We start from the raw sequence: 25,713 nt of genomic DNA, 5'->3' as shown, positions 1-25,713 counted from the left end.
AGCTCACAAGAGATGAGAAACTCCTTACCAACTTTGTTGGTCTTCTCCTATTTTCTACCTAGGTGATAATCCTGACCATGCAGCTCCCTATAAAAGTGTCCATCTGCATTATTTTTCTTTCAGAGACACAACAGACAAAATTACATTACCGGAGACACTTTTATATTTGCACTTGATTCAGATTTTGAATCTGTTAAGATAATTGCATCGGCCAAATTTGTTAGAAGTTACTTTCTACCCTATGTCTCTTCTTCAATTAGATCTTAGATGATATAATCTTCCATTAACCACCCCTTTTCCCTCGAAAGCATTCTCCTACCGCACCTTTTGGCATATAATCATCACCCCGAACGAGCAACCCAACCATATAAATTTTTTTCAGGGTGATAACTATATTGGTTTTTCATTCTTGTTTGATGCAGTGCGATGCTTCGAGGGCCCTCTTAGGGTCCACTGGACACTTAAAGTTAAGTCCAATCGCTATTAGTTCTCTGCAGTGACGACAAATATTGATCCCTTCTCAAAACTTGACACGTATAAACACAAGCAACAACTGTCAATAATTCGTAATAGGGTATCTACACTAGCTTCATGAGTTCCTCAACCTTATCAATTTCGAACCCATCAAACTTAATGGTACAATGCAGGATCTTGTTTAAGTGATCAATGCCTAATCGGTTAAAAACTACATTCACAAAAACATTATACTTTGTGTGTGTTGTCCCGGTGACCTTATCAGTAATACACACTTAACTTCCACACATATGATAGTGGATCCATCTGCACGCACCTTATTCTTCCTAGTCCATCTATGGCTTAAATTGAATAAACAAATGACTATCTAGTTGCAACAGATAACACATCTGTTTATATTGTCAAATAATTGATGAAATCTGTTACGACAGTTGATCAACCTGTTGCAGAAATCAAACAGATATATACATTTGTTGCAAAAGATTGCCATATGTTGTAAGTTATCTAACAGAAAGAATATATTTTGCAACAAATTACCCATCTGTTAGATTTATTTTAAAACAATTTTCTTTTCTTTCCGAGATATAATAATTTATAAATAGGTTCCTCCTTACAAATATGGATGATCCAGATTAGTACAAGAATATTCATATCGAGTCCTTGCGTGAGCTTCAAAGGCAATTTGATGAACTCCAAAGAGATTTGGCTGACTTCGGAGCAAGGCTGCCGGATGAAAAATGTCCGATTGATAGTAATAATAATAGTAGTAATAATAATTAGGTAATGTTATTTATTTTAGCGCATGTATGTATTTTCCTCCTTTTGTATATCAGATCTACCCAAGAGATTCAAAAATCTATGAACATTCATTTCATTTTATTGTCGACTTTGAATTTTTAATTCCTATTTAGTATTTAATAATATCATTCTGTCTATTCCTTGTTCTCAACATGTCGACGGTTGGTGGTAAGGATTGAGCAGCAATTTGTGTCTACAAAGGTTAATCTGCTACGACAGATCGATCATATATTGCACCTGGCGGTTATTAATAAAAAAAGATTATTGTTGTTATTGAGAGGGTGAAAAGAAAAAGACTTGACTTTCTGATTATTCAATATGAAATATGTTTTGTAAATAAATAATAAGAAAATAAATGATAAACACAATTTAGAACCACAATTTTAATAACTGATCGTGACTTTTCACCATTTTTGTTTTTGAATTTGTTTTTTAAAATTATTTATTACATAATAAAATGGTTATTATTTTATTAAAAATTTTGAAAAGGTGTTTTTTTATTTATAAAATAAAAAAGTAAGCAAATTTGGATTAATGATATGATGATAGTTATTTTTTTTTAAAAAAAGTAGATTATATGTTGCAATAAATAAATTATCTGATGCAACATATTCACTATTGTTGCAACAGATGATATATCTGTTGTCACGGATGATTTATCTGATGCAACCGATATCGAATCTGTCGTCACAACTCAATAAAAATGGTTCTTGGAAAGAACTAATTAATAATAATAATAATCTGAAAAGTCATGACTTATCACAATATTTCTTAATTTAATTAAGTCATTACTTTTCACATTAATAAAAAATGTAATTAATAAATGGAGGTGAACAGTTAGATTATATGTTGCAACAGATAGGCTATCTGATGCAACATATTTTATATTTGTTGCAACAGATAATATATTTACTGTCACAGATGTGTTATCTGGTGCAACAAATATAGAATCTGTTGCCACAATTCAATAAAAACAGTTCTTTGAAAGAATTAATTAATAATAATAATCTAAAAAGTCATGACTTATATCACAATTTTTATTTTCTTAATTTAATCAAAAATGTAATTAATGTATGGAGGTGAATAGTCGCGCCTTTTTACCTCTCATTCAAATTCAATCCTCTATAAAATAGGTCCCTCCTTACTCAATCGTTCATTCAACTACACTCTATTTATTTATTGCATCTTGTCTTTCATATTACACTCTAGAAGATAAGATTATGGCTGACCCAGTGTGTGGCGTTGCTTTTCTGCAAAACACCGTGAATGAACTTCAGAATCAAATTCGTGACCTGCAATGGAAACTGGGAGGAGTTAGAGTAAGAATGCTCCGCGAGATACGCAGGTTGAGGAGGGTCTTGCTACTTTCGATTGAAGATTGTCCGGCTGACAATGATGATGATGATAATAATAATATTAATTAGATTATTATTTTTCTTTTAGTCTATTATATATTTTTATTTGTTTTTGTTTAATAAATAAATTATGTTTGATCTTTGACGTTTTAATTCATATTTAATTTTCATTCTGTCTATTATCTTCTCAACAAACATGTCGACGATTCGACATAAGAAGGAATAATTTAGAATCTAGTAGCAATAGCAAGATTTATCTGTTGGATTTGTGGCAGGGGTTGATGTGTTGTTCAAAACAGATTACTTATGTTGCAACAGATAAGAAGTCTGATGCAACACGTACATAGTCTGTTTCAATAGATGACTAGTTTGCTACTTTGCTTGGCTCTGATGTTTTAATTCGTACTCCCTCCGTCTCAAATTACCCGTCCCAAATTGAGATGTCACATTGATTAATAAAAATAATTAATAACATGTCTAGTTTACCATAACCCACTGATTAGTTGGTGGGACAGTAGACGTGTTTGAAATAACCATTGTTTGCTATTCAATCGAAATTTCATAAGAGAAGAAGCTTTTAACGTCGATCATCGTATAGTCCCCTATTAAAGATGTTTCTATTTTAATTTGAAGAAAAAATGATTAATCCAAAGGGTAAAACATAGATATTTTTTAATCTTTTCTTGATTAATGAAAAAGGCAAGTAAAATGAGAAATCAAATTAGGAAATTTAGGACGGGTAATTGGACGTAAGGAATAATTTTGAATCCAGTAGCAATAGCAAAAGTTGAAACATATTGGTTACCTGTTGGGTTTGTGGCAGGGATTGATTTGTGTTGTTTCAAACAGTTTAATCATTCGTTGCAACAGATAAACATTCTGATGCAACAGATAATTAGTCTGGTGCAACAGATAAATATCCTGATACAATAGATAATACGTCTGATGCAACAAATAAACAGTTTGATGCAACAGATAAATCTCCTGATGCAACAGATAAATCTCCTGATGCAATAGATTACTCATCTGATGTACCAGATAATTGATCTGTTTAAATTGTGGGCACTTATGCTGGATTCATGATCGTAGTTCTATCCATTGTTGGAAAAACAGAAGTGTACCCAGATGACAAATACGAATAAAAATCATAATTTTACTTACCAAAGTTACCTATGAAGTAATGCCAAAGTGGAAAGTGATGTAGTAAACAAAATTTGACCTAAGAAATTGGTCAGATCACAGCAGTAGCGCTGTACCAACAACAACAACACCAACAACAAATGGTCGACAAGAAGAAGATGAAGATGATAATGAAGTAGAAGATGATGATAATGAAGCAGAAGATGATGAATAAAGCAGCAGAAACAAAAACAATGAACAACAAAAATCGCTAAGAGAGAGAAAATAACACTGGATTAGAAGAGAGAGAAAGACGCCTTTTTTCCCTTCGTTTCCCGTTATTTTAGGTATAAATTGGAATCAAAGTGTAAATTTAAAAACTTGTGGGTTATTTTCAAACTTTCTTAATCCATAATAAAGTAATTATCACCTCCAACTAATAATTAAGACTTGTGTCACCTACACCTCATTTTAGATCTCTTTTGTAACCTGTGGCCCAAACCCCCATGATACCTAATGATAATGGTGATTCAAGCTACATGTCACCAGTTTGATTTTACTGGATATTGCTCATATGTTATAGGCCGTTTGGTATATGGGATGGGAAATAATGTCATGCAATCATACTAAACATCTCATGATAGACCCTCTCACCAACTTTTAGCATTGTTGTTCTTTAATACCACGCCTTGATGATTATGCCATACTACTTATAGCTGGAAAAAGGAACAGATAGCTATTTGCTGGACCTAATCAAAAATGTTATTGGTTGTGTCTCAGATATCCAATATGGGTGAGGCAGCATCTTTGAAGAGTCCGAGCAACTTAGCAAACAAGAGTAAAACAACTAAAACTATCTATCCGAAGAAAGAAGGCCGAACCAATAGTTCAACATACTGCATTTCTCATTAGATAAATGAACACAGACAAAAGAACTTGATCGTATGTGGGGCTATCAGAAATGAATAACGCAGGTCACATTGCAATTAAGTACTTAGATAAAAAATATTCAACAGGATCAATTGCCTGGAGCTCTTAGAATCAACAGGTCCCTCCACTCGATAGCGCTTTAGATGGAAAGATAGGATGTCAAATTACTCAATGAAGATTGTTTATTGGTCCGCAACAAGAATAATAGGCCCAAGAATATTGGTAGGCAAAGTTGTGAGTGGGAACTCGCGCTCTAAGCTTTAGGCTTGAGGGGCTTGACAGTCTCCCAGGTGAAATCGGGGTCATCACGGCCGAAGTGACCATAAGCAGCAGTCTTCTGGTACCTGAAGTTGCCTCCTCTCTTCAAGTCAAGGTTAATTGACATCATTCCAGGCCTGAAGTCAAAGTTCTCCTTGATCAGAGCCAAAATATCCTTGTCTGGAATGGTTCCGGTTTTGTAAGTGTCAACAAACACGGAGAGTGGTTCTGCCACACCAATGGCGTAAGAAACCTGGACAATGCAGCGGCGAGCAAGTCCTGCAGCAACAACACTCTTTGCTGCTTGTCTCACGATGTAAGCACCACTTCTGTCCACCTTGGTGGGATCTTTCCCTGAGAAGGCACCTCCACCGTGAGCACCCCAACCTCCATAAGTGTCGATGATAATTTTTCTGCCAGTGAGTCCAGCATCTCCATGTGGACCACCAATCACAAAACGACCTGATGGGTTGAGGTGGAAGATGGTGTTGTCATCAAGGTACTTAGCGGGGATCACGGGCTTGATCACATGCTCTTTCAAGTCCTGGGCAATCTGATCATTTGTGACAGTTTCATCGTGTTGAGTTGAGATGAGAACAGTGTGAACTCTAATAGGGACCATGGCACCATTATCATTCTTGTATTCAACTGTAACTTGTGTCTTGCCATCAGGTCTGAGCCATGGGCAAGTCTTGTTCTTCCTCACTTCGGTAAGCTTAGCACCAAGCTTTGTAGCCAAAACATGAGTAAGGGGCATAAGTTCAGGAGTTTCATCTGTGGCATAGCCAAACATGTGACCTTGATCACCAGCTCCAATTTCTTCAGGTTTCTTGGTAAGATGACCATGGACTCCTTGGGCAATATCAGGGCTCTGCTGCTCAATGTTGACAAGGACTTTGCAGTGGTCAGCATCGAGACCAACATCAGCTGAGGTAAACCCAATGCCCCTGCAAGTGTCACGTACTATCTTCTCATAGTCCACCGTGGCTTTGGTTGTAATCTCTCCAAAGACCATGACCATGTTTGTCTTTGTGCAGGTCTCACATGCAACCTTGCTCTCCGGGTCTTGTTCTAGGCAAGCATCAAGAATGGCATCTGAGACCTGGTCACAAAGCTTGTCAGGATGTCCTTCGTTAACTGATTCTGAGGTGAACAAGAAAGTCTCCATGTCTAGCTGAAAAGATCAAGAAAATATGTTATCACTTCCATCTCAAATATTCACTAGAAAACAAGACAAGCTGCTCATAAGCATATCAACTGTCAACACAGAGTTCCCCTTCAAAAGTTTTAAAGATCAGTTGCTTTACTTGATCTAGGTTCTCACCACCCCAAGAAAGATATGATTTATTTCATCTTAAACACACGACAACACATATTTCACTAATAATCCATCATTTACCCATCATTAGCCCCCAAACAACTGAATCCATGAGCCAAAAGAAACATATTTGTCATATTGAACATGGAGACCATCTTAGCTATGAGATCTACATAATCTTCAATGCTATAAGAACACAATATGAAAATTAGAGTTAATTTTGTTCAATGTCATTAAAATTAACAGCCAAGGGTCTATCGCGAACAACCTCTCTTCCTTCTTAAGGAAGAGGTAAGACATGCGTACACACTACTGAACCCCACTTGTGGGATCACACTGTATATGTTGTAGTTGCTGTTGTCATGAAAATTAACAAGAAATTCAGGTTTATTAACGGGATCTAGGTACTACATTGATCTATTATACAAACATATATAACATCAACCACCAACGGTTTTTGTTGCATAACGGTAAGAACTCTTTCATCCTTAACCAAAGGTTTAGAATGCGAGATCACAATAAGAGTTAGTTTTGTTCAATGTCATGAAGACTAACAAAAACATCTAGCTTATTAACAAGATCTAGGTACTACATTAAGCAATATCATGAATCTATCTAAACATATATAAACATCAACCACCGAAGGTTGCAGTATACCGTTAAATACTCTTTCATCCTTAATTAGAGTTCTACGTCTAATTTCGCAACCCTATAACAAAAGTGTGACTTGCTAGCACGAATAAAAACATATATAACATCATTTGAAAACTAATCAAACAAAAAAACATAATTATTTAATTGAAATTAAATGAAGCAAAAGTAAGGAACCTGAGAATGGAGAAAAGAAATTGTAGATCTGGGAAATGAGGGGGGGGGAATATTAGAAAGAGAGAGAGGTGTTATTATGGTTAGAATAATGAAAGTGTAAGGGGAGTATTTATAGATGCTGAGATGTAGGAGAAAAAATGGGAAGCATTGCTAATGACTCGTTCTATTTCTTCATACTTTCCATTTTCTAATAGAGTACTACCAACCAATTTTGGCTCACCAACCCCAAGTGGTCGGGACGTTGGGGCTGATTTACTATTATAATAAACTTTGTTTCAAGTTAGGAAAATTAGCAATTTTATTTTTGAGAATGGTGGTGTCTCGGATTAACTTGATGCGTAACTCGATTAGTTTTACAAGATACTTATTATATTTTAATAGAAATAGGTACGAGGTAACTATATCTATTTAGGCTAAGACGACGACAACACAACAACAATGACAACAATATACCTAATATGATCTCATAAAGTAGGGTCTGGGTGAGGATAGAATGTACGTAGACTTTATTTCTAGCTCAGAGATAGATAGGTTGGTTCGGGCCTTGGTTCTAGACCATCAAGGTAAGATAGGTGAAAAAATATCGTTTAGTTCTTTTTGTCTCTGTTAGAATTTGAACTGAGACCTCATAATTCTCAACTCAAGTCATTGACCACTAGAACATACTATTGGTTGCTGAACACTAGCAATTTTAGTTCCTCGTAGATTATTCAGTAGCTGGTCAGAGTTATATGGGATATTAGTAATGTATGTTAGGGTTTTTGTCCTGAGTTTCTTATCAAAGTAATGTTTTACTTTTCTTAGAAGAAAAATAAAAGTAATACCATAATTACTTTTACTTTTCTGAAAGGAAAATATAAAACTTTTTCATATTTGGCTAACCTCTTTCTTGGAGTAAAGATTTTTCTGAAAGAAAGATATAAATCTTTTTGATATTTGACTAACCTCTTTCTTGGAGTAAAGGTTTTGGACTTCTATAAATAGAAAGATCTCTCTTCTCATACGATAACACAATAGCATCCACAATGTAGTCTTTAAAGAGTCTTTGTTTAGGGAGAAATTTCTCCCAATAGGTTTAAGTTTTTTTTTTTTTTTTTTTTTTTTTTTAATATGTAGGTCGTTTGACCAAATTACATCAATAATTTTATACTTTTTAGTATGTTTTTCTTTATCCATTTGCAAACTTTAAGCTTTTGCATGACGTCCTCTTGATTTTAAACCCAACAAGCGGTATCAGAGATTACAGTTCAAAGGTCCAAAAATTTGGTGAAACGAGATTAAATAGGTTCAAAGCAGTTTCAAATCAAGAAGCAATCAGTTTGGCGATAATGACGATTTTGTGTAACTACATGTGGAGACAATTGTAAATCATATTTCAATAATCCTGTTGTCACATATTTGAACATAAAGCTCACTTTTAACCCTGTAAAAGGGTTCTAATATTTTTAACTCGAAAAAAGTTGATATATTTTAACCCAAAGAGGCTCATTTTTTAAAGCATGTCAAACAGTAGTGATACATGAAAAATATGTGAAGAACGAACATTATGGACAAGAAAAAAGAGGATCAAGAATATTTTGCAGAAAATCAAGCCAAAAAGTGAAGATTTGTTAAGGTTTCTGTCCTAATTTTCTTACCAAAGTTAAGTTTTACTTTTCTCAGAAGGAAAATAAAAGTAATACCATAATTACTTTTACTTTCTAAAAATAAAATATAAAACTTTTTCATATTTGACTAATTTCTTTTGGACATCTATAAATAGAAAACTCTACCATAACATAATAACATTCACAATGTAATCCTTAAAAGTCTTTCTTTATTTAGAGGGATTTCTCCCAATAGGTTTAAGTTTTTTTTTTTAAATTTTATTTTTAATATGTAGGTCGTTTGATCAAATTATATCAATTATTTTATGCTTTTTAATATGTTTTTCTTTGTCATATCTATGATTTGCAAACTTTAAGCTTGCGCATAACGCCCCCTCAATTTCGAACCCAACAATGTATGAATTGGTTATGATGAAATTTATGTGTCGTCATTTTTTAAATTGTCTACTCATAGAAATTGGTTACGCTAAAGGTGTGTTATTATAGCACGATGCTCTTCTCAGTTGGCAAAAAGAAAAAGCACATTGAAATTTAAAATTTAAACAGTTAACAATTTGTATTCTTGAGAATTCTCAAAATTCTATAGATAGGCACGTTTGATATCATTCTCTTTAGTCATGAGTATATTGAATTGATGAACTTAGCTATATGATGAAATATTAGTAGTTTAAAAGTGCATTTCAAGTGAAATATTGCTTTACCATTCCGTAAAATTTAACTTAATTACTTCAACTTCAATAAAGTTTCTTCCAACTTTATTTCAAATATTTTTATTTAACCTTCAATTTAAACGAAATGATTACATAAGTTTTAGTTGAACGAGCAACACATACACTTGTCAAGTCTATTTATTTTTAATTAGAGATCTCAAGTATGAAGATTTTATTAAAGAACAATTTAATACTAATATAAAATTTTTCAATTGAATTCAGATATAATTGAATACTAATAGAAATATCGAATATCAGCTAGAAAAAACCGCATGTCGTCGCACCAAATTTCCTACACCTTAGAATGATCAATCATGTGACCAATCATGAAAGTGCAGCACTTCTTCTAATATTTCTTTTTGTGAAAAAAAATTGGTTGAAGTTGGTGAGATTGTGATATGGTTTTTGGCTCTGACGCATACGAAATCTTGTACGATGTGCACCAAGAATTGTACATATTTGTTGAAAAGTCATTCAATTATTAGTAACTAGAGCCCTTTCAACCCACCTTAGAAAATGGTTGTTAGATGTCATTTCATTTTTGACAAACTTTTTGGTGAGTTGTGCCACTTCTTTTTTACACCAACTATGTGGTTGTTGATTATTTGTTTAAACTTAATGTATAAAAATTAAAGGAGGGTACATGATGTGGGTGGATTATTTAGTCAATGTATTAGTTATATGAAAAAAATCACCCACATATCAAGATGTGTGTTATCCAGCTAATCATGATCAAGATATGAAATTGGATGTTTCTTAACTCAAATGTCAATCAATAAATAGAATAGTGAGTGATTTTTTTCTTTTTTCTTTTTTTTAAATAAGACTGATTAGCTCACCTAAGGATCAAAATAATTTCAAAATAATTTCTTATCTGCGAGCTATTATGGATAACTACTGTTTTTGTCCCATTTTATGTGTTAGATTTTTTTTTTTTAATTATGTCCCAAATACAATGATAAATTTCCCTTATGAAAGCAATCTAAAATTAGTAATATTTGCATTTTATTCCTAAGGTCATGACTTGTTGTAACTCATTTAATAATAGAGTTTTTTTTTTTTTTTCAAAAAGGAATGCGAAAATGAAAAGATATGTATAACTCTCACTACAAATCATTTATTAGAATCATTTTGGTAATTTGCATATATTTACTTATATTAAATCTTCTTTATTTTTTTACAATTTTATGTCTAATCAAACACCGTTTCATAAAATGAAATCGAAGGAATATTTCATTTAATTCTCAAATATTAGGTGATGCCGTGGAGGAGGCCCATAAAATTTCAAATTTTGCAATTTGCATTTGAAAAGATAAAGTATGTTTACAGTGTAGAAAGATACCAATTTGTCTTAAGCTACTTGTCAATTGACTCATTTCGCGGGATAGGGATTGAGGAAGGGGGGAATTGAAGATTTTCACATGGTACTATATCAATCTGATTTATTTCATATCTTTCGTGAACAGTTTTTATAAATCTGTAGACAGTACAAGCAAGAGGGTCCAAGAGGCATGTGTGGAGCCAATCCTTTGAGCCCTCCTCGTTTTGCTTTTTAAATGGACTGATCTTTAATTTTATTGTTTAGCAATCAAATTTATGTTTAATAGAGTATAAGTTCTTTCAGGGACGGCTCAAGTACGTTAGTGGCCTAAGGCCAAAATCAAAAGGAGGCCTTAAATTTCTAAGAAAAAAATTATTTTTTCAACAAAATCTATACTAAAAATTATATGTTCGCTTTCTTCTAATAAGTCTCTTTTAATTAGTAATACAATCAATGCATTTATTTTTTTTTTAAATATAATACTCCAAGTATTTCAAAATTCTACTACTGATATTTTTATTATATTTAAGAAATTTATTTTTTACACAATATATATTATTACTTAAAAAGTTGGGGCCCCTCAAATATAGGGGCCTTAGGCGGTCGTCTTGTTTTCAACACGGTAGAGCCGCCCCTGGTTCTTTAGAAACTGAAGTCATGCCCGAAGATAACTCATGACATATTATGATGCGAAAAAATAAAAAAAATTAGTTGTTTTTTACAAGGGACATAATTAAAGACTAGCAAAAAAGAAGAGAGAAAGTGCTAATGACCCAATAGGAGCCTCTCATCAAGAGCACAATATACTTAATTTTTACGAGTTATAAGCAAATAGACGAACCTTATAAAATCCTAATATTAATATGGAGGAATTGATGAAGAGCATGAGCTACCAACCTACAAAAAAATAAATAAGGGGCAGCCTGGTGCAGTGATGTGCCCACTATATACAAGGTGCGTGGAAGGGTCGGACGGAAGGGTCGAACCACAAGGGTGTATTGTATGCAGCCTCACCTTACATTTCTACAAGGGATTGTTTCCCGGCTTGAACCCACGACCTCCTAGTCAGGTGGTAGCAACTTTACCGATTCCTCCAAGGCTCCCCTTCAACCTAAAATACAACCTAAAATATACAGAGAGCTGAAGCTTTAAGAACTGCAACAATTCATACGCCACAATAAGCCCTGAGAACATTGGCGCCAGCTTCCCTTCCAGCTTTTGTCCCAAAAAACTCAAAATACCCAAGAAAGTCATATGGCTTGAAGAGTAAAGGATGTTCTTCATCCACAAGTTCTTTCGGGGCCTCTATGATGCAATCTGGTTTTGGATCTGCAAATAACTGAATGGAGTACCTATCTTTATCCCCGGACAATGTTACCCTGTGGAGAGGAGAATGTAATCGACCATTTGTCCATGCCTGTATAAATTTGCACCATTATGTTAGAACTAGTTAAGCATTACAACTTCTATCTAAGACAAAGAGCTTCATAAATTAATACCATGTCCCCCGGAATAGTATGTAAACCTTTCTTTAGCTTTATTTACCTAGAGGCGGATGTAGTATGTGGACATCGAGATAATAGCCTCAACTGCGATTGGACTACATATCAGTTGATGCTATTACAGCTACAATGCACCAACTTGACTAAAAGTTCTGGATTTGCCTCCAATTTACCCTGCCTCATAATTGCATAGGCACTCGCGCTTGACAAGTTCAAGCAAAACCGTAAAAGAGAGCAGGTTACACCTACTAGCTAAGCCTATTCATTTAGCTCAATCACACTGTTAAACAAAGGCAGCAAAACTTGACTGTGATTTTGTATATGAGCTATCATGCTTATTAGTTTGTTTAATACAAGCATAGAAAAATGACTTTATATTTTTTCCTCTAGAAGTCAGTAATAAACTAACGATTCTCAACTAAGGTGAGAATGCCAACTAAAACCAAATAATGATAAATATATTGTATGACTTTATGGTTAGGGAAGTCCGTCAAAATCTACTAATGCAAACTGACGTAAAACGAGAAATATACAAACTAAAAATGTCATAAAAAAAGATTGTGATAGAACATTTGAAAACTTGGATGACATGACACAATCAGCCCAGAATCTTGTGCAAATTTCTGCTATTATTTCCTATTTTTGCAAGAATAAAGTAATAACACTAAAGTAACTCTTACCATGAAGGAATCCCCTGACAAAACAACGAACGAATTTGATGAAATATTAACATCAATCCACTCTCCATTTTTCTTGAGAATTTGCAATCCATTTACTTCATTTTGGGATATAATGGTCAAGAAGCCACCATCTGTATGGTCACCAATTCCAGGTTTATTCCCATCTTCACCTTCAGCTGCCTTGTAATTGGTTAATCGCAAAAGGAAAGAACTGAGATCCAAGAATTCATCAACGTAATCTTTTAGGCCTAGATTCTCCAAAACCATCCTTTTCACCATCTCATCCAATTCCACAAGTGGCTTTGAGTAGGACTTTACTACATTGCTGCAAATTAGATTTAGAAATATGGTTAAACAAGTAGGTGGGGACACATGAGTCCACTTGTCAAGCAATAAGAATCTAGAGTACCTCACATAACTAATGTTCTTCCATGTTTGGTTGGTCACAGTTTTGGAAAACAAGTTGAAGTAGGCCTCACTAGAGTTGACGAACTTTGGACTCCACAGGGGTGGAATATTTCCTTTAGAAGGCCTGTTAATGACTGGTAGGTCTCCAGAGCCGCTGATTTCCTCAAAAAGCTTGAAGGTTTTTCAGGCCTTAAGGATGAGAAGGATTCTCTCACTTGGAAAAAAGGCATCAAGCTTTTCTTTGTCAAAGCAGTTTACAACTACTTAACCGAAATAGAGCATATCAGTAACCCATGGCCGTGGAAAGAGATCTGGAAAGCAAAAGCTCCTTTCAAATTGGTATGCTTTACTTGGTAAGTTGTACGGAAAGCTTGTAGCACCCATCATAAACTTCAGAGAGTGGGCTTCAGCTCAGCTCTAGGTGCTTTCTATGTCATCAGGAAGCCGAAACCAACGGGCATCTTTCCGTACATAGTTCAATTACCAGACAGTTTCGGCAACTTTTTGCAGCTCTAGCTCAAATAGTTTGGGTGATGCCACTTAGTACTTTTGACCTTTTATGTAGTTGGAACAACATAAAAGGAGATGTTCCCAGTGTTCAGGGAAGCGTGATGCGGAAAAAATCGACAAGGCTCCGCATCACGCATTACGCGAAGCGTAAAGCAATGCGAGCGCATCATTAAAGTGAAGCAGTGAAGAAGAAGAAGAATGCACAGTTGTGCAGTCGCACAGTGAAGAAGAAGTCGCAACAGTGGACTTCAAAGTTAACCTTATAAAATCAACACGAAGTGACTCTTTTTTTCATTCAAAATTGACCCTAAAAATAAAATCACCATGATTCACTTGCATCAGCCACACGCAGCGAGAGAGGCTCGCATATCTTCGCATCATCGCATTAAGCGACGATGCGAGCGCATTCCTGAACACTGGATGTTCCAGTTTCCATGTGGTGGACAATTTGAAAAGAGAGGAAGGCTAGATGTTTTCAGGCAAGATCAGTTCAAACCAGAAGAACAAGAGTTCTTGCATTTCCGCTTCTTTATTTTTAGAATAAACAAAAGTCAGTGGATGATGAAGAATCATTATTAGACTTTTAGGCCTCATTGTAAGTTTTTGTTAAGTGCTGTAACTGTAGATACGATATAACAGGCCCATATTTGGGGTGCGGATGAATATAACATGTTACCAATTTCCAAAAAAAAAAAAAGGCAAAACAAGTTCCTTGAAAATGAGGAAAATGACTTCCTTAGTGGAAGTAGGGAAAGCAAGTTGCGGTGGTGGCACTTCAATTCTCCCCATCCTCCAACACACCCAATCTGACCCCAACCCTCCATCGCCCCCACTGATAAATCGTCAATTTGACGACTTGCTAGCACCTTTTAAGCCTAAATTATCATGTTTTTCTATTTATTTGATGGTACTCTCTTACTTAATGCCCATTTATGTAGGTAAAAGTAAAGAGAGAAGATTGTGCAAGTCATTCAAGTCATCAAGAGATCAAATGTGAAGGAAATGAGTCATCCGCTTTGCATCCGCTTCACATCTGCTTTGGAGCTGCTAGCCATCTGCTCTCGGTCTGCTAGGTGACAATTTTGTAATTTCCATCAAATGTAGAGTGGAGTTTAAAAGGAGGGCTTTAGCTTCTTTTTCAAGACCTAGTTTTCATCTTTTGAAGATAGCCTTTCTTTTAGCTTTTAGCTTCTCTCTTGTCTTTTAGCACCTATCTTTTCATCTTTTGAGAATTTTGTACTAAGCTTGAATGAAAAATATATGTTAGTGATTTTCCATTGAAGAATTATTGAAACCCCAAGTGTGGAACTACATTGTTTCTATTTCTCATGGATGAAGTTAATGATAACTTTGGTATATTCTTATCCCTTTTATTTATGAGTAACTAATTTCCAATCTTGAGGTTATGCTTGTTTAGGTAGTGGTAGTGCATAGGATTTAGCTAATTATTTTTCTAATTAGTTAGTTGTGATAGGTGTTGCATTTATTTCATAAATTAACTAAGATTTGGGGGTTGCAAACTCCAATCACTCTAGAACTCATGTCATTCTTGAAAGGGGGACATGGGTGAGGAATAAATGCAACCAATAACTTGATTCACTTCATTTAATTCCGGTGGTGGCACTTCAATTCTCCCCATCCTCCAACACACCTGATCTGACCCCAACCCTCCATGGCCCCCACCTCCACACTCCTAAGTCCTACCTTACACCACCTATATAGTGTTTCCTAGGATTTTATCTAAATACTTTTGAAATAGTACTATCCACTTACTTGCCAAACACCGTAAAATAAGTAAAAGAACTAGTGCTTATTTTCCAAAGAAACATTTTTTAGAAAATAAAAGCAAAAACCAAAAGATGTACCATAAAAGAAAAGGAAAACAACAAATACTAAATCAGAAAATGGAAAATACTAAAAGAAGTAACATACCAAAAGTCAGGATTTCCATCAGGCCAGAAGATATTGGCAAAGGTTTCAACACTTCCAGGTTGGAGCAAGTTATCAATGCATACACTCTCATACAATGGTAGAGTTGGAAGCTGCCCTAAGTAGCCATTAAAGGATTTCTTTGATACGTTTTTCATTTTAGTCTCCAACGGAAATTCAAAAATTTCTTTTAAAGTGCCCAACATGGCTTCTCGAGTGTCATCTGGAAGCTTATCATATATTGCTTCAAAGCAACCATACTCTTGCAAGGCTTGAGTAACTTGAGATTTCGTGAAGTCCCACTGTTTAGTGCTAGGTTTTAGCTCAGGATTGCGGAAATCTATGGTAGGAACCTTCATTTCATTAGAATGGAAAAGAGAAAATATAACGTCAAGAAGTCAACGATAGGACAAAGAAAGAAGCAAGAATTTACGCTATGAAAAAAAGAAATTATAAAGTATATATCAATTCTATACAGTTGTATATCAGATTCTATATTATATGTAAGACATACATACAACGACAACATACATACATTAAATATATATTTGTATATAGTTTTGGTCACCTACTAAATGAAGGTAGTAGGTTACAACTATCCCATTTTTTAATAACCTCAAATGTTCTTATTTTTTTTCTGCCACCAAACTTAAAGCAGGGATTTTTGATCCCTTCATTCTGTCCCCTTCTCATTTTATCCCTCAATTTCGACATGTTTCTTTCACCTAAGTGTATAAATTTTATTTTCAGGAATCAGGCTGTTTATTGAGCTGCACAAAGTGAAGAAGGTTGGCATAGTTTTTGATGGAATTTAACAGAAACTTTTAAGAAGGAGACGCTAGAGGAGATCACAGGACAGGTGGCAGAAATGTTGAAGATATGTTTAAATCTTTAATGGAGAAAGGATCAACAACGTTGAAGCAACAAGCTAAGAGAAGTATTTCGCAGGAATTTAAGGTCCATGACTTTAAGTCTCGCTCACTACAAAATTAAGTTTATGTCTATAGGTGTGTCACGCCCCAAAATCTCATCGGGCCGGACTGGCACCCGAAGCCGAGAAGGCCCGGGAGAACCCGTTCAAATACCTGTACTTTCACTTACATGTCACCAAAAATTTGGACAGCACTTCGTTGCATATAGAAGGGTCTAATTACCTGTATCTGCACAACACGCACAAATATATATATATATATAATACTTGGCCATCGGGGCCACCACATAGACAAATACAACATCACTATATAAACTTCCATGACTTTACCCTTCCTTATGTTTACAAAGCCTCTAGGATATACATGACATAACTAGGGTCGGGACAAACCCCTGTCCACACATGACTCATGGAACCGACTCGGAAAGCTCCGAAGCAAATTGGAGCTCACCAACAATAGTTGTATGACCTGGCTCCTACTTGTGCGGTGTATGAGCTGAGGTACCTGTGCCTGCAGCATGAAATGCAGGTACCCCATGAGGGACGTCAGTACGAAATATGTACTGAGTATGTAAAGCTGTAAATAATCATATGTGATATGGGGGATCAAGAAAATCAGACACAAGTGAATAAATCATAATAGAAGTGAACCATACTTCATAAACACTTTTAGGATCATGTACATTATCATTAATCTGAATTGGGTTCTTGAATTCAAACACATTTGTGGAATGATATACATTCATTCATTTCATTCTTTACAATTATCATTCGCCATTACCTCCTCCTCCCGAACCTCCAACCACCTAACAATAATCAATACTGTATCGTACTGTGACCATTAGGCTGTCCCCAGTACATATCAACTGGGATCGACCCATGCTAGGCTTATGCCCCTGGGATACCACCCATAAACACATAAATAGGGATTGATCCATGTTAGGCTTATGCCCCTGGGATACCACCCACACGTATATCAAGTAACACACATAAGAGATCTTTCCAATAACTTAGTTCAAAAGCTTTTAAGATTATTAAATTAGTATTCATGCCAATATAGTACCTTTGGAACAATGATACATCAATAGGAATCAAGTAATAGACCTTCTATACAATAACGATGTAATAAAGACTCATTGGTACATCAACAATGTGTTTCAGAATCATCAATACCACAACAATGAAATAGGAGCCTTTTGGTATATCAATGAAACATTTTGACACTTTATAGAATGGAAACAACTTCGTTGGTAACGTAGAACAATACATGTTTTAGGACAACCTCGGAATCTTACTTGATGGAACATTGGTGTTTTCATGCCAAAGAACATTGTTAGAGTATGCTTTACATACCTCGTTGTAGATTCGGATACCAATTCAACACAACTTCCCGCCTTTACAAATCACTTATCTACAATGAAATGTTTGGCATCTAGTATTAGCAACCCAACACCACAATTCTCTTCCATAATTCCATACTACCAATATTTGCAAAACATTCCAAAAACCAACTTGAACAATAGGTTTATGTGTATATATATATAATCATCATTTCAATACCACATCATCAATACCACATCATCACACCAAATTCCTTCACAATTCAACATAATCCAACATCATTTCCCAATCATCTTTCAACAACAATCAAATAACATACTTCTTATGCTCACATGCATATATATATATATATATATATATACATATCCATATAAATAACACCAACATAATTTACATCCTTACCATAAAATGGCCATTCTGATTTCGAAGTCCTGTTGGCACAAATAAGGGATGCTTCTCGAAGCCCTCGAGACGGTGAACACAACTACGGAATCAATTTGAATTTTCTACGGTTGAATCACAAGATAATTGGAGTTGAAATTAGGCTAGGTTTTCTTATTTTCAATAATTTGATGATAATTGATGGATATGAGACTAATTATATGTATATAATGACCAATTTTCGTCCATGAGGTGATGGAAAATGACCATATTGCCCTTAAAAAATTTAAGTAAATCCGAATCTGTCCATGGTGGACTGTTTTGATAAGCTAGATTAAATCGGCCATAACTCTTTGCTCCGATATCGGATTTGGGTGAAATTAGTATCGTTGGAAAGATAATTCAAAGGGATTTCATTTCATATAAAGTAGGCCACCCAGTTATTCCTGTACAAGGAGTTATGATCGTTTGAAGTTGACCCTAAAAAACTGTTTTGAGAGGCTGAAGTAAAACGAGTATAACTCCTTACTCAGATGTTGGATTTGGATGAAACCAATTGCATTGGAAAGAAGACTCAAAGATCTTTCTTTTGATAGGTGGTAGCTCTCCCAGTTCATTATATTGAGGGAGTTATGATCGTTCAAAGTTGACTCAAAAAACTGGCAGGCCTCAGTAGTTTGTGTGCAGAAAATTTTCCTGCACATTTACTGTTCACAACATCCCGGCCACCGTTTTATAGTTTCGAACGTGCTCGATTATATCCGAAACTTATTCGTTTTTGGAAATCTTTATATAGTTGGAAATCTTATTCAATAACCTTCGTATGGAACCATCGACGGGCAAATTCTGGTATAAATAAAGTTGATTTCTATACACATATAATCAAACTATACACTTGAAACCATCTCAAAATAATCAATACTCATACTTAAACTCATATATACCTAACTTAGGATGAATACATATACTCCAACACATATAACAATGGCTAATGCACGTAATTAAGTACGGGGTGTTACAAGGTGATTATCAAATACTGACAGTGTCTCCTCAACAAAAAGATGCAGAAGTTAGTCAATATAGAAAACTTTTCAAGTTGTTCTTTTGAATCTTAAATGAAGAGAAATGTGTTCTCGAGATTTAATCAGCATTTCACAAATAAAATGAACACATCAAAGATGCATTAGTATACCATAATCAGCAACTGTCACAGGAGAATCCTCCAGTTTTCATTACATTTTGAGATGCAACTCTTTTATTCATAAAGGACTAAGCTTTCGTACGCTAATAGTCCCAGACAGATTTTCTTTCTTTTCCAATTACGGAATTCATTCTAGTAAAAAAGAATTGATCGTACTTTTTGCATCTTCCTGATGAATATTTAAATGAACCTAATCTCTATCATATGGATATGTTTCATCTTACCAGTGACCAGTCGAAGGTGAAAAAATTCAAAACTATCCACAACATGATGAAGAAGAAAGATAAAGCATGAAACAAATTAACAATGGATGATAAATCAAAAAATTATGTAAAAGATGTTGACACTGACAGTTGGAAACATCATCCTTTTACTATATCTTTTAACCATTCACACAATGTCAATCTATAAAAGTAAAGAAAGCAGTAAAATCTGTTGCAGAAAGAAATAACTGATAGCACCAACAATTCGGCTAATATATAGTACATCTTATGCTTCTCGGTCTTAACCAACTGCTTCAGCTGATACAACTTCTTAAAATTAGTAAAGGAAATAAATAAAGGAAGATTAGGCTTTAGCTTACAATCATCTGTTCTTGGCCTTGGATTGAATATATGAAGCTAACTAATTTCGGATGTACAGTACATATGTACTCATTAAAAATTATCAGTGATCTGCTTGAGTCTAGAGCAATTATTAGCAGCATGGGCTTCCTTGTTTCTTTTTAATTTCGTTGGTGGTTCTTCCATTTCATAGTGAAGAGAAAACGAGCGTAGCATAAGAAGTTGTAAACTAATAGTACTTAATAAATTAGTGTATACAATGGCACGTTTAGAGTTCAGTTGAAGTTGCATAGACAACATACCTGATAACAAATTTGAGACATAGAGTTGGAGCATCATTGATCTACTTGTGGATGAAGACCTCAAAAGCAGAATATCCCATCTCTTCAACTTGCATTTCCTTGATGACCGTGGCTGACTCAGCGAGTGATCCCTTGCATGACTTTACCTCAATGGATTTTAAAGAAGACATGTATCCAAAGCAAGAAGGGATCCCTTCAAGATATCGGCATCTTTTCAAAACCAAGTGTTCAAGGCATGGAAAGGCATCATCTGAGACATCCCATTCTGAAAAAGAAAGATTTTCTAGTTTCAAGCATTTGAGTTTGCCGAACTGCCCATCGTTCACTACCCATGTATTGGAACTAATGGTAACTCCTAGCAGTTTGAGTACCTGAAGATTTGAAAGAGTTGTGACTTCATTAAGATTTATGCGGAAATTGGTCAGTGTCAATTTCTTGAGGTGTGATGGGATTTTCAACTGATTGATCAAGGTAAATGTAGGACCGGAAGAAATCTTCAGCATTTTTAACTTGGCAAGATTCATAAATGCCGTAAATGAGCCAGTAAATTTCAAAACTTCACATCTCAGCTTCCGAAGATTTGGCATCTTAGCCAAGATCTTATCAGCGTTATCCATACAAGAAAAATATGCTGACGCTAAAGTTTGCAAATCATCCATTTTCGAGGTGCTTTCTGAGATTTCTTGGGTACTGTTCAAAGTGAAGAATGCTTGATTATATATGTGCAGATGTCGCAACTTGACCATCTTCCAAATGGTATCTGGTAATGATACTCGTCCATTCATTCCTTGAACTATCAAAGTTTCAAGGTTACAAAGATTTGCCGGTAGCAATAACATATCCTTGGCGGTTCGAAAAGCAAGATACCTCAGAAGGGTTAACTCTTGTGGGAGAAAATCAATTATGGTGAACTCTAAATCCAAAACCCTCAGAAACTTGAAGCTATTAAAGATATAAGATGCATGGTCTATCAAAGAAAAAGCAATTTTTCTAGCTTCCCTGAATTGAAAAGATTTCACATGTGAAAACCAGAAACACCATTTCTCAACATTATTGCACTGAGACTGAAGAGATAAGCGTCGTGGAGTCTTGCACTTTGGAAGAAAAACATGAAAAGGAAGAAATACTTCATTCCTGCCGGTACAAAAATTGGTAAAATCAGGGTAACTCAAAAAGAAGAATTGATTCAACTAAAACATCAAATGTTTCAATTACCCTTTAATCCTTTGCATGAAATTATTTAATTCAGCTTTCTTCCTGCAAAATTCAAGTAACAGATCATGAATGTGACATGCCTTGATCTTACCATCGAAACTCCTTTTAGAAACCATCACTAGGTTTCTCTCAACAAGATTATCCATGTAGTCTTCTGCAATATCCTCCAAAAGCTTCTCCATGTGAGTTTTCACAAAACCTTCTGATATCCATAACCATGTTAACTTTGAGACTTGAATCTCCTCGTCCTCTGAAAATACTGCAAAATATAAAAAGCAGGTTCTCAAATGATGTGGTAAATCCTGATAGCTAAGATCTATCGTATGCTCGGACAGATCCTGAATATGTTGACTTAATTTTGTTGTCACTTGTTCCCATCGATGTCTTTCCTTTTCCATCTTTGCAAGAATACCTGCTACGAGAACAATTGAAAGAGGCAGCCCTCCACACTTTTGTGCTATGCTTTTTCCAACATCCTCCAAGGCCAAGGGACAGGTTTCCGTATTGAACACCTTATTTTGTAATAAAATCCAACTTTCTTCATTAGACAGCAAACGAAGAACTAGTGGATCACTAACATGTTTAGCATAAGAGGCAACATCATAATGCCGAGTTGTCAGAATAATTCTGCTTCCATTGTTAGCATTGCGGAAGCATAAATTTAAATAATCCCATACACTAGCTTCCCAGATATCATCAATGAAAATAAGGTATCTCTTGAACATTAAAAGTTTGCGAAGCTTATCTGCCAGTACATCCTCAGACTCTCCTTCAAGTTTAGTTGTATTTTCAGTTATATCTCCGAGAAGGGAGAGTAACAAGCCCTTTCGTGAATATTCTTGAGAGACACAACATTGGGCACGTCTATCAAAGTGAGAGACAACTGACTGATCGAAGTATAGGTTGTTCGCCAGGGTTGTCTTACCCACTCCAGGCATCCCAACAATAGAAATGACATCAAATCCTGAAGATCCTTTAGTTAGTTTACCTCTTAGTTCATCCATCACATCCTTATGGCCCACCATTTCTTCATTCTTGGCAGGATTTCTAGAATGCTGTGAAGAAGAATGTGCAATGTCAGCATCTTTGGTATTATGCAATACTAAGTCTAGCACATTCTTTTCCAGAATCTCCGCTACCTCTGCCTTGAGTAATCTAATATCCGCTCCTATGTGTAAAATCCAGAGAAAAAGGCACCAGTCAGGAAAAGATTCTTCTATACTACTACTAGTTACATACTCTAATTTACGTTCCAAATGAATCACCGGTGTTGCAAATTGTCTACATCTGTCATCCTGTTCTACAACTTTTTGGAAGCACATTAACTCTTTTTGAGTTTTTTGAAGTTGGCTCTTGATAGAAGAAATTGAATTTGAATAGTGACATAAGAGATCCATCAGGATGTCTACAGTAAAATCAGCAGTTCCCTGTTCATCAATCCCATACTGAAAGAGAAATAGCTTTCTACTGATGAGGTAGATCATTGCTTGCATACTTTGAATTCTGCCTGGGAAATCAAGAACTAGTACTTGGTTCGCTTCCCCCAAAGTTTCATCTTCCTTATCATTCTTCGCTTCCCCCAAAGTTTCATCTTCCTTATCATTCTCCTTGTAATTTAAGGAGTAAACAAGAAGTCCAACATCTACAATCACGGAGTTGATATATTGAAGATGGAATACAAGGGCCCGTACTGGTAGATTTATGAGATTGGTTTTCAAGAAGTTGAGCATCTCCTGAAGCGTTTTCTTTATTGCCGTGAAATTACTAGGAACTGGTAGCTCTTTCAAACTGTGTAGGAGAGTGTCCACAAATCCAACTTCACAATCTACAATGTACTTAATTTGGATAACAGGATACCATTGCGACTGTACTAACTTTAGAGCTTGCAGAACTCCAATATAGATTTTGCAGGTGCTTGGATCAATGGGTTGAATCATCTCACGCCGGAGTTTTGAAAATAAATAATTAATTTCATCTGGAGGGTAGTCCGCATATCCTTGGGTGGATGGCAAATACAACCAAGCAAACATTGTTGTGAGCCAGGCCACTTGTAAAATGTGGTTGAGAAAAGTATATTGTCTCTGAGGCTCTATGCATCTGTCCGAAACAAAGCAGAGAAAACTTCTAAGGAACTTCAACCCCTCTAAAGCCTTCTCAATTTGACCCATCATGGCTTCCCCAATACAAAGTAGTGAACTTGGATCATTATATTTTAGCAAATCACTGAGATTCTCTACAACTGTATCAATGAATTCCATTACAAAATGGGGAATAACAATACCACGCATGTTGGTAAAAAGTTGAAAATACATTTCGGGAAAGGAATATCTAATTCTGATTTCCGATTTAGTCGCATGAAACACACGCTGTATGTAGCGCATCTCAGAGATACGGTTTTCTTGGCCGATACGGACGATATGCCTCTCAGTACGTTGAATCGAATCTCGGGCTTGTTTTAGGAAATTTGGTTCATCTTTGAGGTTTTGCAAGTTGAGAATGATTCCCAGGAACTTGAAATCCCTTTTGAGTACCATAAATTGATCCACAGGAAACGCCCATCCATATTCCAACCTCTGAACAGAATCCTCTGCGGACAGATATGTTTCCAAAAATACAAGGAATGAGCCGCATTCCTCTACAAAGCGCGCTGTAGTCTCAAGGAAATTAGATATCTTTGATTGTAGTTCGTCTGAATACTTGCGGAATGAACCCCATACCTGCTCAATATGCTGCAGAGACTGAAGGAGATCAGATTTCTTTGATTGTAGTTCAGCTAAGAATTCACAGGATTGATAGCATTCTGCTTCAGTCTGCTGCAGAGTTTGGAGTAGATGAGATGACTTTGACAGATACTGGTCTGAAAATACACGGGCTGAACCCAAGTCCTCTTCAATCCGCTTCAGAGTGCCAAGGAGATGATATTCCTCTATAAAATTATATTCGTTTAAAACCGTATAGAATGACTTACATTTATCTTCAATCGCATACAGAGATGAAGTAACATTAGGTCCCTCTACAAAAATACGGAATGAATAACATCCCTGTTGAATCCGATTGGCAGTTTGAAGGAGATGATTGTTGTCCGAGAACACATGGAATGAACCATATTTCTCTTCAACCCTCTGCAGTTCGTCTAGGTAATGATTCAGCCATGACAAATCTTTCTCTGCAACCTTACAGACCGAACTGTATTCCCTTTCAATTTGCCGCAGATTTTGTATGAGACGAGCATTCTCTTGAGACGCCCATTTCTTTGCAACACACTGCAGTTCTTCAAAGAGATGAGATGTGTTTAAAGACATATATCTCTTCTTTCTGCAGATACAATGATAAGAGTAACTGTTGTGGAAGCAAAGTAGACACAACTGAGCTTGTAGATCAGACACTTGATTCAACCTCTCTAAATGAACACTTGAACAAAAATTTAAAATTGTCTCCTCAGTTCCTTCATTTGTGACCAATCATTTTTCACTTTGTCCCAAATGTGAAGATAAGGCAATGTAAAGTCCGCCACTCAAATTTGACCATGCCCAACTGACAAGTCCCTCATTGAATTATTAGTCACTTCAAAGAGTGGAAACACAAAGGAAAGGGCCAAATAGTTAAGAGGGAAGGTTGAATTGGTCAACTAAGGGGAAGATTCATTTCATCCTCTTCTTACATCTGACAATTTATGTTCTTGAAAATCTTGAGTTTTAACGGGGTGTTTGGATTAACATGTAAGCTGATTAAACTAATTTATGAACTCTTTTTGGCTTACTTATGCGTTTCACCTTAACTCGACTTCAATTGACAGCACACACTCCGACTTTGAAATGCCTAGATGCGCGTTCTCGAAGTTGAGGTGTCTATTCCTGCATATGATAACTGTCTAGCATTAGGTAATATTGATTCTATTAGTGAGCTTAGTTATCAATTGGTGAAAATCTATCTTGCTCCATCTCTTAGGAGAGAGGTGGCCCAGGTACGTTATAGGACTCACTCCCTCCATTTTGACCCACTTTTTTTCGTGAAATTTCTGAATTATGGGAT

The 25,713-nt window shown here is 35.5% G+C and overlaps 3 protein-coding genes across 8 annotated transcripts; all 3 read right to left on the bottom strand.

Moving 5' to 3' along the window:
- Positions 1–4,630: 4,630 nt before the first annotated feature.
- On the bottom strand, positions 4,631–7,347 carry LOC107843579 (S-adenosylmethionine synthase 3). The gene is made up of 2 exons (XM_016687895.2): positions 7,081–7,347; positions 4,631–6,108 (listed from the first exon to the last, which is right to left on the bottom strand). The coding sequence occupies exon 2, from the start codon at positions 6,100–6,102 to the stop codon at positions 4,930–4,932; it is 1,173 nt and encodes a 390-aa protein (XP_016543381.1). The 5' UTR covers positions 6,103–6,108; positions 7,081–7,347; the 3' UTR covers positions 4,631–4,929.
- Positions 7,348–11,487: 4,140 nt separating this feature from the next.
- Positions 11,488–17,093, bottom strand: LOC107843578 (probable 2-oxoglutarate-dependent dioxygenase AOP1). Its single transcript, XM_016687894.2, has 3 exons — positions 15,751–17,093; positions 12,901–13,225; positions 11,488–12,135 (listed from the first exon to the last, which is right to left on the bottom strand). The coding sequence occupies exons 1-3, from the start codon at positions 16,104–16,106 to the stop codon at positions 11,884–11,886; spliced, it is 933 nt and encodes a 310-aa protein (XP_016543380.1). The 5' UTR covers positions 16,107–17,093; the 3' UTR covers positions 11,488–11,883.
- Positions 15,905–25,699, bottom strand: LOC107843577 (putative late blight resistance protein homolog R1B-23). Of its 6 annotated transcripts, none has more exons than XR_001666444.2 (4): positions 21,682–25,699; positions 20,467–21,600; positions 18,032–18,089; positions 15,905–16,100 (listed from the first exon to the last, which is right to left on the bottom strand). XR_001666444.2 is itself a non-coding variant. In XM_016687891.2 (3 exons), exons 1-2 carry the CDS (start codon positions 24,981–24,983, stop codon positions 20,508–20,510), a joined length of 4,395 nt encoding a protein of 1,464 aa, XP_016543377.2. In that variant the 5' UTR covers positions 24,984–25,699; the 3' UTR covers positions 15,905–16,100; positions 20,467–20,507. The 6 variants fall into 6 exon arrangements, 4 of the variants coding, with proteins under 4 accessions (XP_016543377.2, XP_016543378.2, XP_047253179.1 ...); XR_007045404.1 differs by having other exon boundaries at positions 15,905–16,087; XM_016687891.2 differs by lacking the exon at positions 18,032–18,089.
- Positions 25,700–25,713: the final 14 nt, after the last annotated feature.

The sequence above is a fragment of the Capsicum annuum genome, chromosome 10, assembly GCF_002878395.1.
Source record: "Capsicum annuum cultivar UCD-10X-F1 chromosome 10, UCD10Xv1.1, whole genome shotgun sequence".
In the NCBI taxonomy this organism is placed as follows: Eukaryota; Viridiplantae; Streptophyta; class Magnoliopsida; order Solanales; family Solanaceae; genus Capsicum; species Capsicum annuum.
This window is presented reverse-complemented; position numbering and strand designations above follow the sequence as displayed.